At 38.9% G+C, this 18,644-nt stretch overlaps 1 protein-coding gene across 15 annotated transcripts in view; it reads right to left on the reverse strand.

The window, feature by feature from the left end:
- Positions 1-18,644, reverse strand: part of DNAH14 (dynein axonemal heavy chain 14) — a 475,011-nt gene that overhangs the window by 167,067 nt on the left and 289,300 nt on the right. For 14 of the 15 annotated variants that reach the window (XR_007411998.1, XM_049112476.1, XM_049112477.1 and 11 more), the window contains 2 exons: positions 14,427-14,598; positions 4,930-5,019 (listed from right to left, as the gene is read on the reverse strand). Coding sequence is in view for 14 of the 15 variants with exons in the window: in XM_049112476.1 (XP_048968433.1) it covers positions 4,930-5,019; positions 14,427-14,598 (262 nt within the window). In the remaining variant the exon portion in view is untranslated. The remainder of the gene's footprint in view (positions 1-4,929; positions 5,020-14,426; positions 14,599-18,644) is intronic. The other variant, XM_049112480.1, reaches the window with a different exon arrangement.

Raw genomic sequence — 18,644 nt, forward strand, 5'->3', positions numbered from 1 at the left:
AACCAGAGCACATCTGTCAATCCTGCCCACTGGTGAGAACTCTGACTTGCTAGTTGGTCTGCCACTTGGGAAACCACAGACTAGAAGATTAAAGACAACCCTCTCTACGATTGTGAACTGTGGGAACAAATTGTGGCTGCTCCTCAAACTGAGCTACTCATGGGCCCGGGATGAGGATCCATTCTTTACTGAGATGACCCAGAATCATGCTGCTCATCCAGCCTGCCCTTCACAGACTGCCATGATTGTTGTCTGGACACAACATCACACTGGATGCGGCAACACGTTCCCCATCACAGAACTCACCAAGTAAAGGCCTGTGTTTGTGATGCAGAGAATACTGCTGCACTCCAGACTCCTGTCTCATAGTGGGAAAAGTCATACTGCCTTAGGGCACAAATGAGTCCCATATACTCCTGGCAGGTCCCACATTAGATCTGTGACCTCCTGTCTTGGGGCTATTGGTGGTGACTCACTGACAATGACACTATTTCAAGCTATGGGATTGCTGTTGATTCCAATCAGCTAACTCCAGCCACACCATTATGTTTCTTGAAACAAAATTTTTGTCAGTTGGACTCTGTACCATTTGCAGTCTAACAATGGTATACCTTTTATTTCAAGAGTCTCTTAACCCTGAGCTGATGGTCAAGATATTTTATGGGGTCTCTCCACTCCCTATCATCCATATGTATCTGGTATGATTGAGCACTGAAACAGCCTTCTCGAAGACGGACGCAAAATATTTCTGACTCTCTCCCCCTTACCTTCTCTTTGTCCACACACCTTGCCAGGGAGGGTTGGTCACTGAATGTGGACATCCCCAGAAGGGGATCATCTCCTTTCATCTGCTTCTTGGGTAATTATCAGCATAAAAGAGATGGGGGATTATAGAAACCTATTTTGGAAATTTGGGATTCAATCCTAACCATTCCTGAGCATGGTTGCTTCCTTCTTGTCCGTAATCACAACCCCAGTTCATCCTGACTGTACACATTCCAAAATGGGGCTTAGAGGATTAAAATTTAATTCTGGTTCAACTATACAGATTCTCTTGGATTGTCATGGTCTTAGTCCATAGGATAATGATTACTTGACTGAGTACACTTCCTGATGAGTTCTTCTTAGTGGCCCATATAGGCCAAAGCAGGGTATATAATGGTTACAAGTTCCATAAAAACATATTTGTCCCTCTTGTCTCACAGCAGGAGATGTTTGGAAAATAATTAGGGTAAGAATTACTAAAATGAGGCATGCCAATTTTGTGGCAGTGCAAGGATAGCAAAAACCCAGACACCTAGGCCAGACATACCTCAGACCATGGAATACAGGGGGAGGGATGGATATTGAACATCTGTTTTTTCAAAACTCTGTCTCTCCATCCTCACAAAGGAAAATACTCTAATGTGGCATTCCAAACAACTGCAGGAGCCTTTCATTTTACAGATTGCTGGGACTGCCATCCCCTACCAGTGGAATTGACCATGATTTAATTTTTATTTGCTTAAGTATTACTGAGAGGCCTATCAGAAGCAGCAGGGATGGCCTCAGTTTCTACGCTTCCCAGACAAAACACCTGTCAATACCTCAAGATAACTTGGATGTCTTCCCCTATCTCCATGGTTCACTCATTTTATGGAACAGACAAATGCCATCTGGCTCGTGAGAAGGTAAACAGGTTAAACTGGACTGCTTGTCCTCAAGTGGCCACTCCAAAAAAAACCAAAACCAAAACCAAACCAAAACAAAACAACAAACCCAAAACCAAACAAACTAAATCTAATTATTAGAGCTGACCTGAGAACCCATGGCAGAGGCACCATCATGCTGAATTTCTTGAACCGTTGTAATCCCACTTGGGGAACCCACCCAACAACTATTAAGAAACTCTTTCTAAAGGGCACCATGTATACATTTATGATTGTATTTCTTATGTAGAAGTCAGACAATAGTCTCCTTCCCTAAAACAATGCAACTTGCACATCAGAGGTAGTTAACATGTTAAAAATTCAGTATTTAAGGAAACATCAGCTTGTCCCTGGAAGGCAGTCAGACAGTCTTAATTTACTGTCTAGGGTTGTTAGGAAAAAGAACTGCCCTAATCACTTCCTCCTTCAGGGCCAAGAAACAGTTGTACAACTGATAATCTTGCTCTACTTGGATTAATCTTTTGGACCAAGAGGAACAATCAATATAGTAATTTTAGGAGAAATTCACTGGCTTTCTAAGGTAGAGTCTGGTGCCTTAGGATTTGTTTCATTGTTTGGGCCCAGAATCTTGGATGGGCATGGCTGAGATTAATATTTTAGGTTGGGGGATCCCTGGGTGGCGCAGCGGTTTGGCGCCTGCCTTTGGCCCAGGGCGTGATCCTGGAGACCCGGGATCGAATCCCACGTCGGGCTCCCGGTGCATGGAGCCCGCTTCTCCCTCTGCCTGTGTCTCTGCCTCTCTCTCTCTCTCTCTCTCTGTGACTATCATGAATAAATAAATAAAATCTTTAAAAAAAAAATATTTTAGGTTGGCTCCATCCTACTGTATATAGTCCTCCTGAGAGAGGCTTTACATAAACGCTGTATGAAATAAATTGAATATGGTCTGGCTCCAGTCCTTGTCAGTCAGATTAATCAAAGCAGTCAATAGAGTGGCCATGGGGGAAATTCACCAGAAGCCAAGACAGAGTATAAATGAGGGGTAGAGTTTTTGGGAGACAAGTCTTTACGGTTGCTGACACTTTTACATGCCTCTGAACAGGGGCATTGATAAGCTTTGTTTGGGGCTACCTTTTCAAGGATGTTTGTATAGCAAGAAGTTTTTGGAAGATAGAAATAATCCTCTTACCAGGATGGGGAATGTTTATTTGCTGGCTAGAACAACAAAGATGATGTGCCCTTCAAGAGTAGAGGCTAGGAATGTCTGGAGTAGTCCCCTCACAAGACTGCAGTGCTCCTAAGCATGGGTTTCTTCTGTGGAACAACCAACTGTGTGTGCAGCACACAGACCTATCACTTGACCTTGTGTCATCCTCTGAGAATTCAATCTTGGGGACATGGCTACTGCTGTTGCTGAATGATTAACAAACCTCTCTGATGCAGGAGTCTAGTGCTTTCTGATGCTATGAAGCTATGGTAGACTAACTTATTAAATCAACCCATTATATTCATGAAAATTCTCACCATTATTTATTCAATTCTATCCCAATAAAAACCCAAACAAGATTTTTTTTTTAAACTGGCAGTCAATGAACTGATTATCTAAGAATCTTGAAAATAGCAAAAATCAAAGATTATGGCTGAGGTAGGGCTCAGGACAAGCTAGGCACCTTGACCCTGGTGTGTTAAGCAGATTAAGCTGGAGGAGTCTTTTTCACATGGAGAAGCAAGAAGGTCACTCTAAACACCCCCTTTCTAAACACCACCATCTTTCTTCTTTGAAACAGGTCACAAAACTCCCACTGAAAGGCACCCTCCTTGTACCCAGAGAGCAGAGACATTCTTATGGGGAATGCAGGGCTGACAAGGCTGTGTGAACAAACCTGGTTCAACTGGCCCATATCTTCCCAGTTACTTCTTTACCACTTACTACACCCTCAGTCCAAACCCCTCTGTCCTGCCAATTCTTCACAAATTCATTTTTTATCTAAAAGGTGTAAAGCTTCCTATTCTGGTTACTTCTTTGGGTTTCCATTCTTATATGAAGGCTCCTATATAAAAAAATATCAAATACAGTAAAATGTGCATGTTTTTATCCTGCTAATCTACCTGTCAATTTGATTTTCAGATTCAGCCAGGAACTCTAAGAGGGTCAGGAATAGCTTTTCTTTCCTCTTACAATTGGTACCACCAATCATGGAGACCTACTATAAAGCTATGGTAATTAGGACTGGTGCTGTCATAAGATAAAGGCCAAAATAATAAAATATGGAAGAAATCAACAAGGAAATCCAACCTATTATATTGGAAACATGGTATATGAGAGAAACAGCAAACCAGGGAGGAAAAGTCTTGGGAAATGGCTATCCATCTGAGGAAAAACAGATCCATATTTGACACCTTAAAGAAAAGGAAATTCTAGACAACTTAGAAATGGAAATTGCAAGTATCAAAACATTTTAGAAAATAACCATAAAATATCTTTATGAAATAGAAAAGATTTCTAAAAATTCACAAAAACACAAACCATAAAAAATGATCAATGGACTTTACTGCATTAACAACATCTCTTGAACAACTGAATTATTTCTGAAAATCTAAGACTTAGAGAATTTATTTGTAATGTACAGAAACAAGAAAGAAATAGTATATGAAATTACATAATGAAAAGCCTACACATTGGTAAGAAAAAGATAAAAAATCCAATTGAGAAATGGCAACTCATAGAAAACTCAAATGGCAAAGAAATATATATGAGGATGTACAATTTTACTAGTAATCAGGGAAATGCACCATATTTTCCAAATGGTTCATTCATGGGGACAGAAAATTCAAAGCTAGCTATGAATTCATAGCTAGCTATGTGAGGCAGAACACTGGAGGGTTTTTTAGAATCATGTATTAAGGGATCCCTGGGTGGCGCAGCGGTTTGGCACCTGCCTTTGGCCCGGGGCGTGATCCTGGAGACCTGGGATCGAGTCCCACGTCGGGCTCCCGGTACATGGAGTCTGCTTCTCCCTCTACCTGTGTCTCTGCCTCTCTGTCTCTCTCTGTGTGACTATCATGAATAAATAAATAAAAAATCTTTAAAAAAAAAAAAAAGAATCACGTATTAAGGGGACAAAGGCGAAAAGGATTGACCTGTTCAAAGTTAAAGTGAGAATTGAGCAGCCACATTTGGGTAAATAAATGAATAAAACACTTTATTGTTATCCTGGTTTCCTCCTTGATCATAATGATTCAGGAGCAAAGAGCTGCTAACATGTCATTCCACACTCACCTGCAGTTGATTATAAAACTGTATGATTTTCTTTTTCTGAGCTGGCCATTGTTGTAAGCCCAACTGTTGTGTTGCAATAAATATTGCTTTCTAAAAATAAATACATTAATTTAAAAGGCATTGCAAATTAAACCTTTAATACATAATCCTACAAAATCTTTCTTAACTAGGTACTGAATACTACTATATCAAGACAGGGGTTCTTAATTTCTCAACCAAAATACAATACACACAAAATGTTATGTTCACAGACCCCCAGTAGCAAATTTGTAGGCCCGCCCTCCCTTATTTATTTATTTATTTATTTATTTATTTATTTATTTATTTATTTATTTATTTTTGGAGCTCCCTCAATTTAAAATTCATTCTTGGGGCACCTGGGCAGCTCAGTCAGTTGAGCATTCAACTCTTGACTACAGCTGAGGTCATCATCTCACCTGGGATCATCATCATCACCTGGGATCGAGCTCCAGGTCGGGCTCAGTGGGGAGTCTGCTTGAGATTCCCCCTCTCTCTGCCCCTCCCCTTGCTCACATGCTCTCTAAGTAAATCTTTAAAAAGAAAAGAATTCATTCTTTAGAATATGTTTAAGAACTAGCTGTTATTCTAGAATCATTATCTAATTACCCTACACCAAAAGAAAATTTAAAAGAGTCTATATCTTTGTATAATTCTAGTCACCATTAAGGTAGGTTTTCAGCTTTACAACAATTATTTTAATGTTTCAATGTTAATAATATCATAGGATAATAAGCACAATTTGTAAGATTGAGTACCTGATGTGGTTATACAATAAAACATCCAGGAAGTGGCTGCAACTTGTAAAGATACTTAATATTTTAACACAGGAATTATAAGGGCATCTATGTTTCCTTCTAAAGTGGGGTTTATTTCACTGTCAATACTATCAGAAACTGTGCCTACAGAAAAAAAAGTGGGATTTATCTTTTTTCTCATTGACCTCTCCTACTCCATTTCTCATTTCTTGCATTACCCTGATGGGACAGACAAGGAGCAGCTGAAGGCAAAACAGAACACTCAGTAGGACTGTACAAATGGAGAAAAGTAGTTCCTATGGCAAGGCTACTGGAGGTAGGAAATCAGCTGAAAGAAACCTCTTTTAAATGGAGTTGGATGAGACACTCACTTAAGGCCTGTACTTGGAACAGTTTTAGATGCAGGGGCTAGAGATTCTCTGCCATAGACAATACAAACCTAGATGTCTGCCTGGTTGTAAGCCCTGCAGGAGTGGACTAGGGATAGCATGGGATGCACAGAAGATCAGCAGAAGTGGGATAATCAAAATAAGAGACATTCAGACAGGTTCATCCCATCTGGTTAAAGATTTTCACAATTCCCTATTTTGGAAGGTTGTGAAATAAAATCATAATCCTACTGTAAAGTATTTATGGTTTGTATATGATATTCCATAGAATCAACTGGATGGCAAACTATACATTATTTATTCCAGGATATGGCTTCTGTTAATCCTGTGGTTGCTCTGAGTTAATGACACCCCCACTCCTGCAGATATTGTTAGTGACAGAAACATGAAGAAGCTGGATAGATTCCAAGTGCTGGGGCACCTGGGTGGTTCAGTGGTTGAGTGTCTGCCTTTGGCTCAGGTCATTATCCTGAAGTCCTGGGATCAAGTCCCATATTGGGCTCCCTCTGCCTCACTCTCTGTGTCTTTCATGAATAAAGAAAATCTTAAAAAAAAAAAAAAGATTCCAATTGCCTATTGCATGCAATTCAGATTCTTATATGTTAAATGAGCAATAAGTGCAAATAGCATACCTACAGACTATTTATTTAATAACATATATTCATATGTGGATATGCTATGTGACAGGTTTTTGTGTAAACCACCAAAAATACACCATTAAATATTCTAAATTTAATATTAAAACTACAAATTGTGATCTCTCTGCCATTTCTTTTTTTTTTAAGATTTTACTTATTTACTCATGAGAGACACACAGAAAAGGCAGAGACATAGGAAGAGGAAGAAGGGGATCACAACCTGAGCCAAAGGCAGACATGCTCAACCACTGAGCCACCCAACTGCTCCTCTGTGCCATTTCTTAAGACACATATTACTATTTGGAACATTTTATTAACAGTTTTTATTTAACAGTTGAGAGGTTATATATTTATCAATGTAAAAATTATATGAAGGGAAAAGTAGCAGAATAAACTGATGCTTGTAAATTGACTTGTAAAACTGATGAAAAGATGAATATACAATAAGAAACAGAGACAAAATGAGGAGACAGAGGAATATGTTCTGAATGAAAGAAGAGAACAAAATTATAGCAAGAGATCTAAGTGAAATGGAGATAAATATTATGCCTAATAGAGAATTAAAAGTAATGCTTGTAAAGATACTTTCTAGACTTGAGAAAAAAGTGGAGGACCTCAGTAAGACACTCCACAAAGAGATAGGAAATAAAAAAGAACCAGTTAGAGATAATGAACTCACTAAATGAAATTAAAAGTGGGCCACCTGGAATAAATAGCAAACAAGAGGAAGTAGAAGAACAGATCAGTAACCTGGAAGACAGAGTAATGGAAAGTAATAAAGCTAAGCAGATGAGAGGGGAAAAAATTATGCAAAATGAAAATAGACCCAGGGAACTCAGTGACACTGTCAAGCATAAATAACAGTTGCATGATAGGGATCCCAGATGGAGAAGAGAGAGAAAAGGGGGCAGAGGATTTATTTGGAGAGATAATAACTGAAAACTTCCTGAATCTGGGGAAGGAAACAGAAATCCAGATGCAGGAGGCAGAGAGAGCCCTAAACAAAACCAATCCAAGGAGGTCTGCACCAAGACCCAAAGTAAATAAGACAGCCAAAAGTAATGATCTGAAGAGAACTTTAATAGCAGCAAGAGAAAACATTTGCACAAGGGAAACCTCACAAGGCTATCAATTAATTTTTCAGCAGAAACTTTGCAGGCCAGAAGAGAGTGGCATGATAATAGTCAAAGTGCTGAAAGAAAAACATCTGCAGCCAAAAATACTCTATTTAGCAAGGCTATCATTCAGAACAGAAGGAGAGATAGAGTGTCCCAGACAAACAAAAGTTAAAGGAATTCATGACCCTAAACCAGCCCTACAAGAAATGTTAAAGGAGATTCTTTGAGTAGAAAGGAAAGACCAGAAGGAGTAAGAAAAGTAGGAAGCACAAAAGAGGTAAAATAAGTGTATCTACAAAACTAAGTCAAGGGATTCACAAAATAAAAGGATGTAAAGTATGTCACCATATACTTAAAACATGGGAGGGAGAGGAGTAAGAATGAATTCATAGAATGAACAGGAATCCAATATATGGAATTGTTGAATTGTTATGCTGTACATCTAAAACTAATACAATACTATATGTTAATTATAATGGAATAAAATAAAATAAAATACCCTCAAGCCACCAAGACCCACAGGAAACAACAAGCATTGCACTGCTGGTGGGAATGCAAACTGGTGCAGCCACTGTGGACAAAAGTATGGAGTTTCCTCAAAAAAAAAAAAAAAATAGAATTACCATATTATCCAGTAATTTCACTATTGGGTATTTACTTAAAGAATATGCAAACTGTAATTTGAAAAGACATATGCACTCCTATCTTTACATATTTACTGCAGCATTATTTACAAAAGTCAAGGTATGGAAGCAACCCAAGTGTCCATCGATGGATGAATGGATAAAGAAGATGTGGTGTATACACACACACACACAGTGGAATATTACTCAGCCATAAAAAAGAATGAAATCTCATCATTTATAATCACATGGATGAACCCAGAGACAATAATGCTAAGTGAAATAAGTCAGTCAGAGAAAGATGAATATCATATGATTTCACTCACATGTGAAATATAAGAAGAGTAAGAAGATATAAATATATACACCACTTATATCTTCAAACTATATAAAGCAATTGTTGGAAATGCAGGGAAAATAGATGCATCAACAACTGTCATTAAGATCTTAATACACCCTTTTAGAAACTGATGGATCAGCAAAAAACTGATAACAAAGCTGCATCACAGTATGTGTATATAACATTATATACAGCAAGCACAGAATATATACCATTTGAGAGCACACATGAAGCACTTACAAAACAATACATTAGAAGGTGTAGGAAACCTAAATAAAGGTGATCTCAAAGGGATAAATATATGATACAGCATACAGTCCCCAGTCAAAGCTAACCATAAATGGTGATTAATAATAAAAGGATAGTTTAAATTCCCAGAATTTAGCAAAAAAAAACCTCTCAGGTTTTTTACTCTCATAAGGGTAATTAAGAAATATTTATAATTAAATGCTAATTAGAATACTACATGTGAAAATTTGTGGGAAACAGCTAAAGGAATACTTAGAAGAAAATTCACATCTTTAAATACTTCAGGTTTGAGGAAACACAGATAACAAACAATCTAAGCACTAAACTCAAGAAACAAACAAAAGAACAGGAGAACAGGTCCAACAAAATAAAAAATTGTAAATAATGAAGGACAGAAATCAACCTAATGGACACAGAGAAAAAAAGGGAAAATAATCAAAACCAAAAGTTACCTCTTTGAAAAAATTGATTATATGCAAATCTCAAGCAAGAATGATCAATAACAAAGAACAACAACAACAACAACAACAACAACAAAAAAAAAACTGTAGCAGAGCCTGGGAACTGATGAGAGGAGTAGAAATAACTTTAGCTAAGACATTTAGAAACCCAGAGATGTTGTATGAACACGGAGTGTGAAGGGGTCACTAAGTAACAAAAAGTTAAAACAGTATTCAAAGCCTTTCCCTCCCACCCCAACAAAATCCAGACCCAAGCACTTTTTTTAAATTTTTATTTATTTATGATAGTCACAAAGAGAGAGAGAGAGAGGCAGAGACACAGGCAGAGGGAGAAGCAGGCTCCATGCACCGGGAGCCCGACATGGGATTCGATCCCGGGTCTCCAGGATCGCGCCCTGGGCCAAAGGCAGGTGCCAAACTGCTGCACCACCCAGGGATCCCCCAAGCACTTTTATAGTTAAGTTTGACCATTTAAAAATCTAAAGTAAATCTAAAGTATAGTTCATCTCAATCTTATGGAATTCTTCCAGAAAACAAGACATTTGTTGTTCAGCCTATTTTGAAGAGCTGGTTCTAAAAACAGGTAAGGACACTTGACTTGTAAGTGTACATGTGAACATCCTAAATAAAATATTAACTAATTTAATCCAGTAGTGTATTAAAAATCACATGATGATGATAAAGCATGGTATATCCCAGGAATGCAGGAATAACTCATCACTAGAAAAGTAAGAACAAGAAAAGGAGAATATGAGACACAAGGATTGGAGGAAAGAGGTACAACTGTCATTATGACGATCCAACAACAAAATCCCAGGGGAACACACAAAAATCAGTGCTACTTGTGAACTAATAAGAGAATTCAGCAAGGTTGCCATATTCAAGGGGAGTTTCAAATCAGAGTTTCAAATTACAGCACGCCTGCATTAGACCACTAGGAATATTATAAAAATATGACACCATTATTGCCAAAAACTCTACAATACTGGGCAGTAACTGAGTGCATTGCATGGCTGCACAGCAGAGGCTGGATCTAGCACGAGCTGCTGGAGGGACCAGGGCCAGGGGCCTGGGAGGCAGAGGAAGTTCACACACACCTTTCCTGCACAGAGCCACAGGCAGCACTTCTAATTTACAACGTTTGGGCAGTGACAGCGACAGCAGAAAGGGGAAAAGAAGTGTATTACTTTTCATATTAGGGAACTAAGATATGATATCCAAATAAGTGGAGAACTATGGGTATTATTATCAAAATGTATAAAGTTACCCGTAGAGTAAAAATATTCATCTGCATAAAAATCAGTAAGATAAAACAAAATTTAAAAACCACTTCACTTTGTGGAATTTATAAAGTTTGAAAAAAAAAAGTCCCAAAGTAAACAAGGCAAACAAAAAATAGAGTAACGGTCTTAACAGAATGGAATACAAGCCAAAAAGTGGTAGACAAGAAAACAAAAGCACTATATATTAAAGGGCAGTTTGTAATTGATATTCATGTATCAAACAATGTGGTAACAACCATTAGAAAGCAGAGACTGTAAGAGTTAACATAGATTCACTTCACTGAGTGAGAACAAGTAAAGATGTACAAGTCTATCAATAAGACAGCAAAAATGGGAGCGAGGGTTTAGCTAAGCCACTTCATGATATTGCTGCCTCAGCATCCCTTCTGTTCCACTGAAGAGCCTGCAGGGACTTGAATCCACGACCTCAGCCCCTCACACCAGCACAGGCCTGGGATGGCAGGTGGTGGAGTCACGAGCAGGTGCAAATTGCTGGTAGAACCTCACCGCCTCCCTGGGCCTTCCCCTTACGCACTCCCCTGAAACCTGCATGGAACTTACCAAAGTCCTGCTTTGTTTGGTTTGAACTGACCAATCCAGCCTTAGCATGGGAACCTCAAAGCACTCCAGCTGTGGACCCTGATGGAGGCATGTGTCTCTTTGCCTGCACCCTGCCTTGTCCTCCCTGTGTACCTCCTCCAGGACCCATGAGGAATAAGCATCTCTTTTCAGCATCCCATGGTCTCCTGCTGAACTGTGGCTCACCAGCCCATATCCTGTGCTCCACTTAACAAATGCTAATTTAACAGCCATAACAAATGGAGATAAACTGAACTTTGTTTTATATTTGCAATCCATAAGAGAAAATATCTTTCTTTTCATGTGCATAGGGCCTATTAAGAAAAATTACCTGTATATTGGGCCATTAAAAAGTCTAAATTACACAGTTTAAAAAAATAACAAAGATAATATTCTTTTTTTTTTTTAAGATTTTATTTATTTATTCATGGGAGACACACAGAGAGAGAGGCAGAGACACAGGCAGAGGGAGAAGCAGGCTCCATGCAGGGAAGCGGATGTGGGACTCGATCCCAGGGCTCCAGGATCACACCCTGGGCTGAAGGCGGTGCTAAACTGCTAAGCCACCCAGGCTGCCCGATAATATTCTTTAATCACAATTCAGTAAGACTAGAAATCGGTAACAAAATCAGAAAATAAAAAGATCCTTTACCTGGAAATTAAAAGCATGAGAAAACTCTGTCCTAAAAGAACACTTAGGAAAAAAGGAAGTACTCACTATCCTATCAAATTTCTGGGAAAAAATACTTAGGAAAACCCTACCTACCTGAACTTATAGCCTATAAAACTAAAGCAGTGCTTGGACAAAGTTATATAGCTTTCTTTTGTTGTTTTTTTTTGTTTTTTACCACACCCAGTGCAGAGCCCAACATGGGGCTTGAATCCATAACCCTGAGACCAAACCCTGAGCTGAGACCAAGAGCCAGATGCTTTAACTGACTGAACTACCCTGGCGTCCCTTGTTTTATAAACTTACATTAGTAAAAAATAATAAATTAGATATCTTACTTAGACAGCTGGGGAGAAAACTTAAAACCCAGAGGAATAAAAGAAGATATTTAAAAATATTAATATGGATATTAAAGGGTTAGAATTTAAAAAGATGTGTTAAATAATAAAAAGCTGGTTTTTGAAGAAAACAATTATATAAACTTCTAAATTACTTATGTAAAGAAGAAAACCCAAATTAAGAAAATAAGGCATGATCAGGAGAGCAACAACAGAAACAAGAAACCACAGGTGTCATAAGACAGTGGTTTACTCAGATCCCCAGACTGCATTCTAACATTTGAAAGCAATGGGAATACTATCTAGTTCAATGGAATTGATCCTAGAAGGGATATGAAATCTAACTAGACCAGAAATGCCAAAGAACTATCCTGTCATAAAACTCCTAGCCTCGTTTCCAAGGGAAATTTTCCCAAATCTTCCTACATAACCTAATAAATGATGATCTTTTGCTAAGCGCTTCATATGTGCCTAAAAATATTATGTATTTTCTGCCTGTTGGGTATGAGGTTATGCACATAGCTTATACTTTTATTTATTCTTTCTTTTTTTTAATTTAATTCAGTTAACTAACATATAGTGTACTACTGGTTTTAGAAGTAGAGGTCAGTGATTCATCAGTCTTATATAACCACCAGTGCTCATCACATCACATGCCCTCCTTCATGACCATCCCCCAGCGGCCCTCTCCCCCCACCCCCTCCAGCAACCCTCAGTTTGTTTGTTTCCCATGATTAAGAGTCTCTTATGGTTTGTCTCCCTCTCTGATTTCACTATGTTTTATTTTTTATTCTCTTCCCCTATGATCCTATCTTGTTTCTTAAATTCTACATGTGAGTGAAATCATATGATAATTGTCTTTCTCTGACTGACTTATTTCCTTCCCTCAGCATAATACCCTCTAGTTCCATCCATGTTGAGCTTATACTTTTATTTATGTAGGTATGCATTTATTTATTTATTTATTTATTTATTTATTTATTTATTTATTTATTTATTTATTTATTTATTTATAGGTTTTATTTATTTACCTGAGAGAGAGAAGAAGCATGAGCAGATGGTGGGGAGGGGCAGAGGGAGAAGGAGAAGCTTCCCTGCTGAGTAGGGAGCCCTATGCAGAACTCGATCCCAGAACCCTGAGCTGAAGGCAAGATGCTCAACTGACTGAGCCACCCAAGTGCCCCCAGCTTATATCTATATTTAAAGAAAGAATAATTACAAAGCTTTTTGAACTATAAGCTACATAAACCATATATTTTAAAATAAATTAGAAAAACAGTGTTTTAAAAAATTGGGCAGGGTCCCAGAGAAAGGAATGTATGGGTTTGATAGCCTGATAGCTGATAAAGGCCCAGCTGGAGCCAGAGGACAGGGAGAAACCTGCAGTGGAGAGGCAGGAGGGAGGACGACACACTGGCAAGGTAAAGCTGGTCTGGCCAGACTGTAAAGGGCTGTATTATATGAGTCAGGGGACCTGACTCCGGGTTTGTCCCACAGTGGCTCTGTTGGTGTGGTCACAGGTATGTTAGGAAAGCAGTGCTGGAGGCCACCTGGCAGTGTGTGGCCATAGGCCACAGGGTGATGGGGCTCCTCCTACCACAAGAGAAGTTGAGACCCCACTGAGACTGTGGCAATGACCACAAGGTGGCAGGTATAAGAGGAAATAAAGATCTCTACAGTCTTAATACGTTATTTTTTATGACCACAAAATTTTATATTGTAAAGTCATTTTGTAATTCTGATCTAATTTGATCCTTAAAGTATCTCTTTAAAGTAGAAAGAGAAAACATCATCATTCTCAGTGGAAAGATGAGAAAACCAGGGAACAAAATAAGTAGGAGCCTTTCCTGACTGAGGCTGAGATGCTGTTTTTCTCCAAAGGGAAATCAATCTCCAGGTATTTTTATTCCTCTAATTGTAACACGAGTAGAGTATTTCAGGAAGAATGACAGCATTTTTTACTTACATCAAGTTTCTTATCTTAATTAACATTCCACATCTAAATCATTTGTGATGGTTTTCAAAAATCTTACCTCCAAGGCAATTTGATTTGCTGTTGAAAATGTTGCTCCAGGAAAAAAATCTCGTATAATCTTTTCAAAATGTGGGGCATCTTTAGGGAGAAATTTTGGCAGACTAGCTTCTCTTATAGCCTCAATAATGATCAGAGTCTCATCTGTTTCAGAAAGATGGTCATCGGTGTTACTTTAAGGGAAGAAGAAAAGAGAGATAAAGAACAAGTTAGCAAGTATGCTTTGTTGACACTGAAGGTAATTACTATTCCTTGGGACAGGTGGCTCTCCCAACAGCCCTTCCTCCTATTCCTCACTGCAAAGCAGCTATGTAGTGTGGGTGAGGTGACTCTGGGTCTTGTCCAGAGATGGGCCTGGGCTGGTCGGACAGTCAGGGTCATGCTACTCCCCAGTCACTGAGTCAGGGGTGTGCACTGTATCAGTAAAGTGTTTTATCTGCAAATAACAAAATGAATTCAGCCTAATATCAAATGAAAAATAACATAATTTATTAAAAATCTCTAGGCAAGCCAGAGAAGTAGACTTGTAGGCTATGCTGCTGGGAACAACGGCCAAAGTTATGCCACAGAACTTGATCCTGTAAATCAAACTGAAACCTTCATAAAAGTAGTCATACCCTGCACACCTCTGCATTTCCTGATGAAGAGAAACCATGAACTCTCTCTGCACTGGGCACTTTAATTCTTTAAAGAATTCATTAATCTTTTCAACCATCTAAGAGGTAGGGAGCAAGTTCAGACAGCAGCTGGGTGTCAGTGAGGTCTTTACTCAAGACAGATCTGCTTTACATTAGGAAAACAAATTTAAAAAAGAAAGAAATGACTACTACATCTGGGAGTTATCATAGTTTATATATAATAATAATGTTATGATACTTTGCTATTAGATACAAAGATAAGACTTGACTAAAGTTCTACAAAACAATAATTTGGGAGTTAGCATCTGAGATTATCATGGGGAATATCTGTTATAATTTAAGAATAAAAAATGAAAGCTCTAGATTAATGTCAACTAAAATTCAAGAAAAGGATATTTATTAAACCTTTTTATTTTTGTTACCCATTATGATTGCCTTCAAGATACCTACCAGTTCTTCAGAGTTAGTTAAGACCCACTTCATGGCTCAGTACCATGGTAGGATTTGTAAGCGCTTCAAGTGTTTACCTGAAGACATATTAATTCTCTAGCTGTTGACAAAGCAAATCATTTCTACCAAGGACATCCTGGGATTCCAGCTGTTGGGCAGTTTTTTTTCTAAACAAAAGAGGAGATAGGGAAACTTCCTTCCTGGGACCCAGAGAAGCTGCCTGTGGGAGGCAGACAAAAATGGCTCCAAGATATCTATTCACTTGCTAATCCCTGGAACCTGTGAATATTATCTGATACAACAGAGGATGGATTGATGAAGAATCTTGAGTTATCCCAGATCATCCAGATTTAAGTGCAGTCAGATTCCTACTGAGAGTGAGGCGGAGAGACACAGAGGCACACAGAAGATGGGCAGACACTGAAGTAATGTGCCCAAAAGCCCAGGGGTTTTGGAGGACAGGACGGAATCTCCCTCAGGGTCTCTGCAGGAACAGCAGTCCTGCCCACAACCTTGTTCCAGATTTCTGGCCTCAGGTACTATGAGAAAATATACTTCTGGTGTTTTAAGGCATCAAATCTGTCATAACTTCCTATGGCAGCCCTACAAAACAAATATATGGTCTTTTATTAGTTTTCAAATGTAAGCACCTCAAAACTCTTCGGGAGTTAGTCTAGGCTCTGACAATACACTCCAGACAGAAAAGGCAGGAGAAAGGAGAAGTGCATCCAGAATGCATCTAGAAATGAGGGACACTTGTGGCATCTCTGTGTGCCTGGGAGGCAAAGCCAGAAGCCTGAGGAGGAATGGGCTGGAACAGAGGGAGAGGAAGGGACAGAAAGGAAGAGGACAGACAAGAACAATAATGATAATTTTTGGTGTCGGGAGGGCCAAAGGATTTTTAAAAAGCAAAAGTCTACTATTAAGTTTTAAATTGCTTGCTGTGCTTTACTCTGATAAAAACTCCCCCATCCTCTTTATATAACAATCAGGTTCACACAAGTACATGATTTGCATGGTGCTTTGGAGGAAGGAGGGAGGTAAGCAAAGACAGAAGACCACTGGCTGCTCCTCACGATGGCAGACAGACTGACAGCACTCTGGACATGGGAGGCCCTGCCCAGGCACCTGGGAGAACTGAACATGGACACCACCGATCAGGGTCTTTCTCTCAATGGAGCAGGTGTTCATACAAATGACCAGCTGATGCCTGTTGGAAACACAGGAGGACCTGAGGATGTCAGGAAGCTGATTCTTATACTCCTGTCTCTAACGCTCCCCAGTAATAAAGCATTTCATAACACATACCCATTTACTTGCCATCAATCTTACACAGGCCATTTTACAGTATGTGCCTTAGTTCCTTTATATTTAAGAAATAAACTACTACAGTAGAGGAACGCATTATCCCTGACTCCTCCTCTCCCACACAATGTTCTGTACTTGCTGCTATATCTATGTCCCCACAAACAATCTGTAACATTTACTGCATTTTACAAATTCAGGTAAATGTATATTGGTATGTCCTTTTACAACATATTCATTTTTTTTCATTTAATGTTTAATAGGCAATACATGGATACAGCTCCACCCCTTAGCAATAATGAAAACACCTACTTCCCTATAGCTTCATCAACAAAGTCCCATCTAACTTTCATATTTTCGCCCATCTCATGAGAGACAACATTTCAGTGTAATTTTTAATGTATATTTCTCTCATTAGGAGTGGGGTTGAGTATATTTTCATATATTTAAAGAACTTTTATGTTTCTTTTTCTGAGAACTGTTCTTTGCCCATTTTCCATACAATTTGTTTCTTCCCCTCATTTTCTAGAGGGTCCTGAGTGTGTTGAGAATGAGCTCTCTCAATGCACCGGAGGCTGCAAATATCCTTCTCAGTCCATCATTCATCTCCTGACTTCACAAACAGTGTTTTCTTAACCATTATCACTCTTTTCCCTTATGGCTTTTAGATTTTGAGTTTTAGTTTAAAAGTTCTTCCATAGGGGATCCCTGGGTGGCTCAGCGGTTTGATGCCCGCCTTTGGCCCAGGGCGCGATCCTGGAGTCCTGGGATTGAGTCCCATGTCGGGCTCCCGGCATGGAACCTGCTTCTCCCTCCTCCTGTGTCTCTGCACCCCGCCCCCCTCATAAATAAATAAATCTTTAAAAAAAAAAAAAGTTCTTCCATAGTCAGGATATAAAGGACATTTTGTTTCTTCAAATACTTTTATGTTTTTAGTCCTTTTTTGATCCTCTTCTCCAGGTAAATAACATGGACTATGGTTCCAACTGGATCTTCGTGGACACGGCAGTTTAGTTTTCCCAAGGGCACTCACTGAAAAGTCTGTTAGTCTGTTCCTGCCTCAGAGCTGACAATAGACTATATGCCCAGTGGGAACAGTCCTGCCTCTGGACTTTCTGTTCTAGCCTGAAGGCTTGCCTCTCTGCTCATAAGCCAGCCTGTGCTAAAACTAATGAAGCTCTAGATAACATGTCTCAATGCTTAAAGGGATGTTTCTCCTTCATTGCTTTCATTTGTTAGTGTGTTTCTAGCTAGTCTTAATTGTTTATCTTTCTTTTTTAAAAGAGTATTTGAGAGAGAGCACACACATGAATGTGAGTCGGGGGATGCGGAGGGAGAAAGAATTTCAAGCAGACTCCTTGCTGGGCATGGAGCTGGATGTAGCGCTCAAGTTCACAACCGATGAGATCATCACCCATGAAATCATGACCTGAACTGAAACCAAGAGTTGGATGCTTAACCGTCTGTGTCACTCAGGCACCCCTTTCTATGTTAACTTTAGAATGTACCTCCCTAGAAATAAATAAATAATGCCTTTTGGTATATTCACTGGGATACATTCCCATTCATAAATGAATGTTTAGTGTCTTTAACTCTTTATGATTGCTAAGCCCTTTAAGATGTTATGATATTAAGCACATGGTATATTATTTCATTTATTCATATTTTGATTTGTGTCCTTTACCCATGTTTTCTTCATATGGGTTTTACATTTCTCATTAAATTACTGCTCTTTTAAATGAGGTCTTTTACTCTTGTGTATCTTTTATTATATAAAGGTAAGACACATTTTTAAAAAATAATAGATTCTTTGGGGAAAAAGTACC

The sequence above is a fragment of the Canis lupus genome, chromosome 7 (genome assembly GCF_003254725.2).
Source record: "Canis lupus dingo isolate Sandy chromosome 7, ASM325472v2, whole genome shotgun sequence".
Classification (NCBI taxonomy): Eukaryota; Metazoa; Chordata; class Mammalia; order Carnivora; family Canidae; genus Canis; species Canis lupus.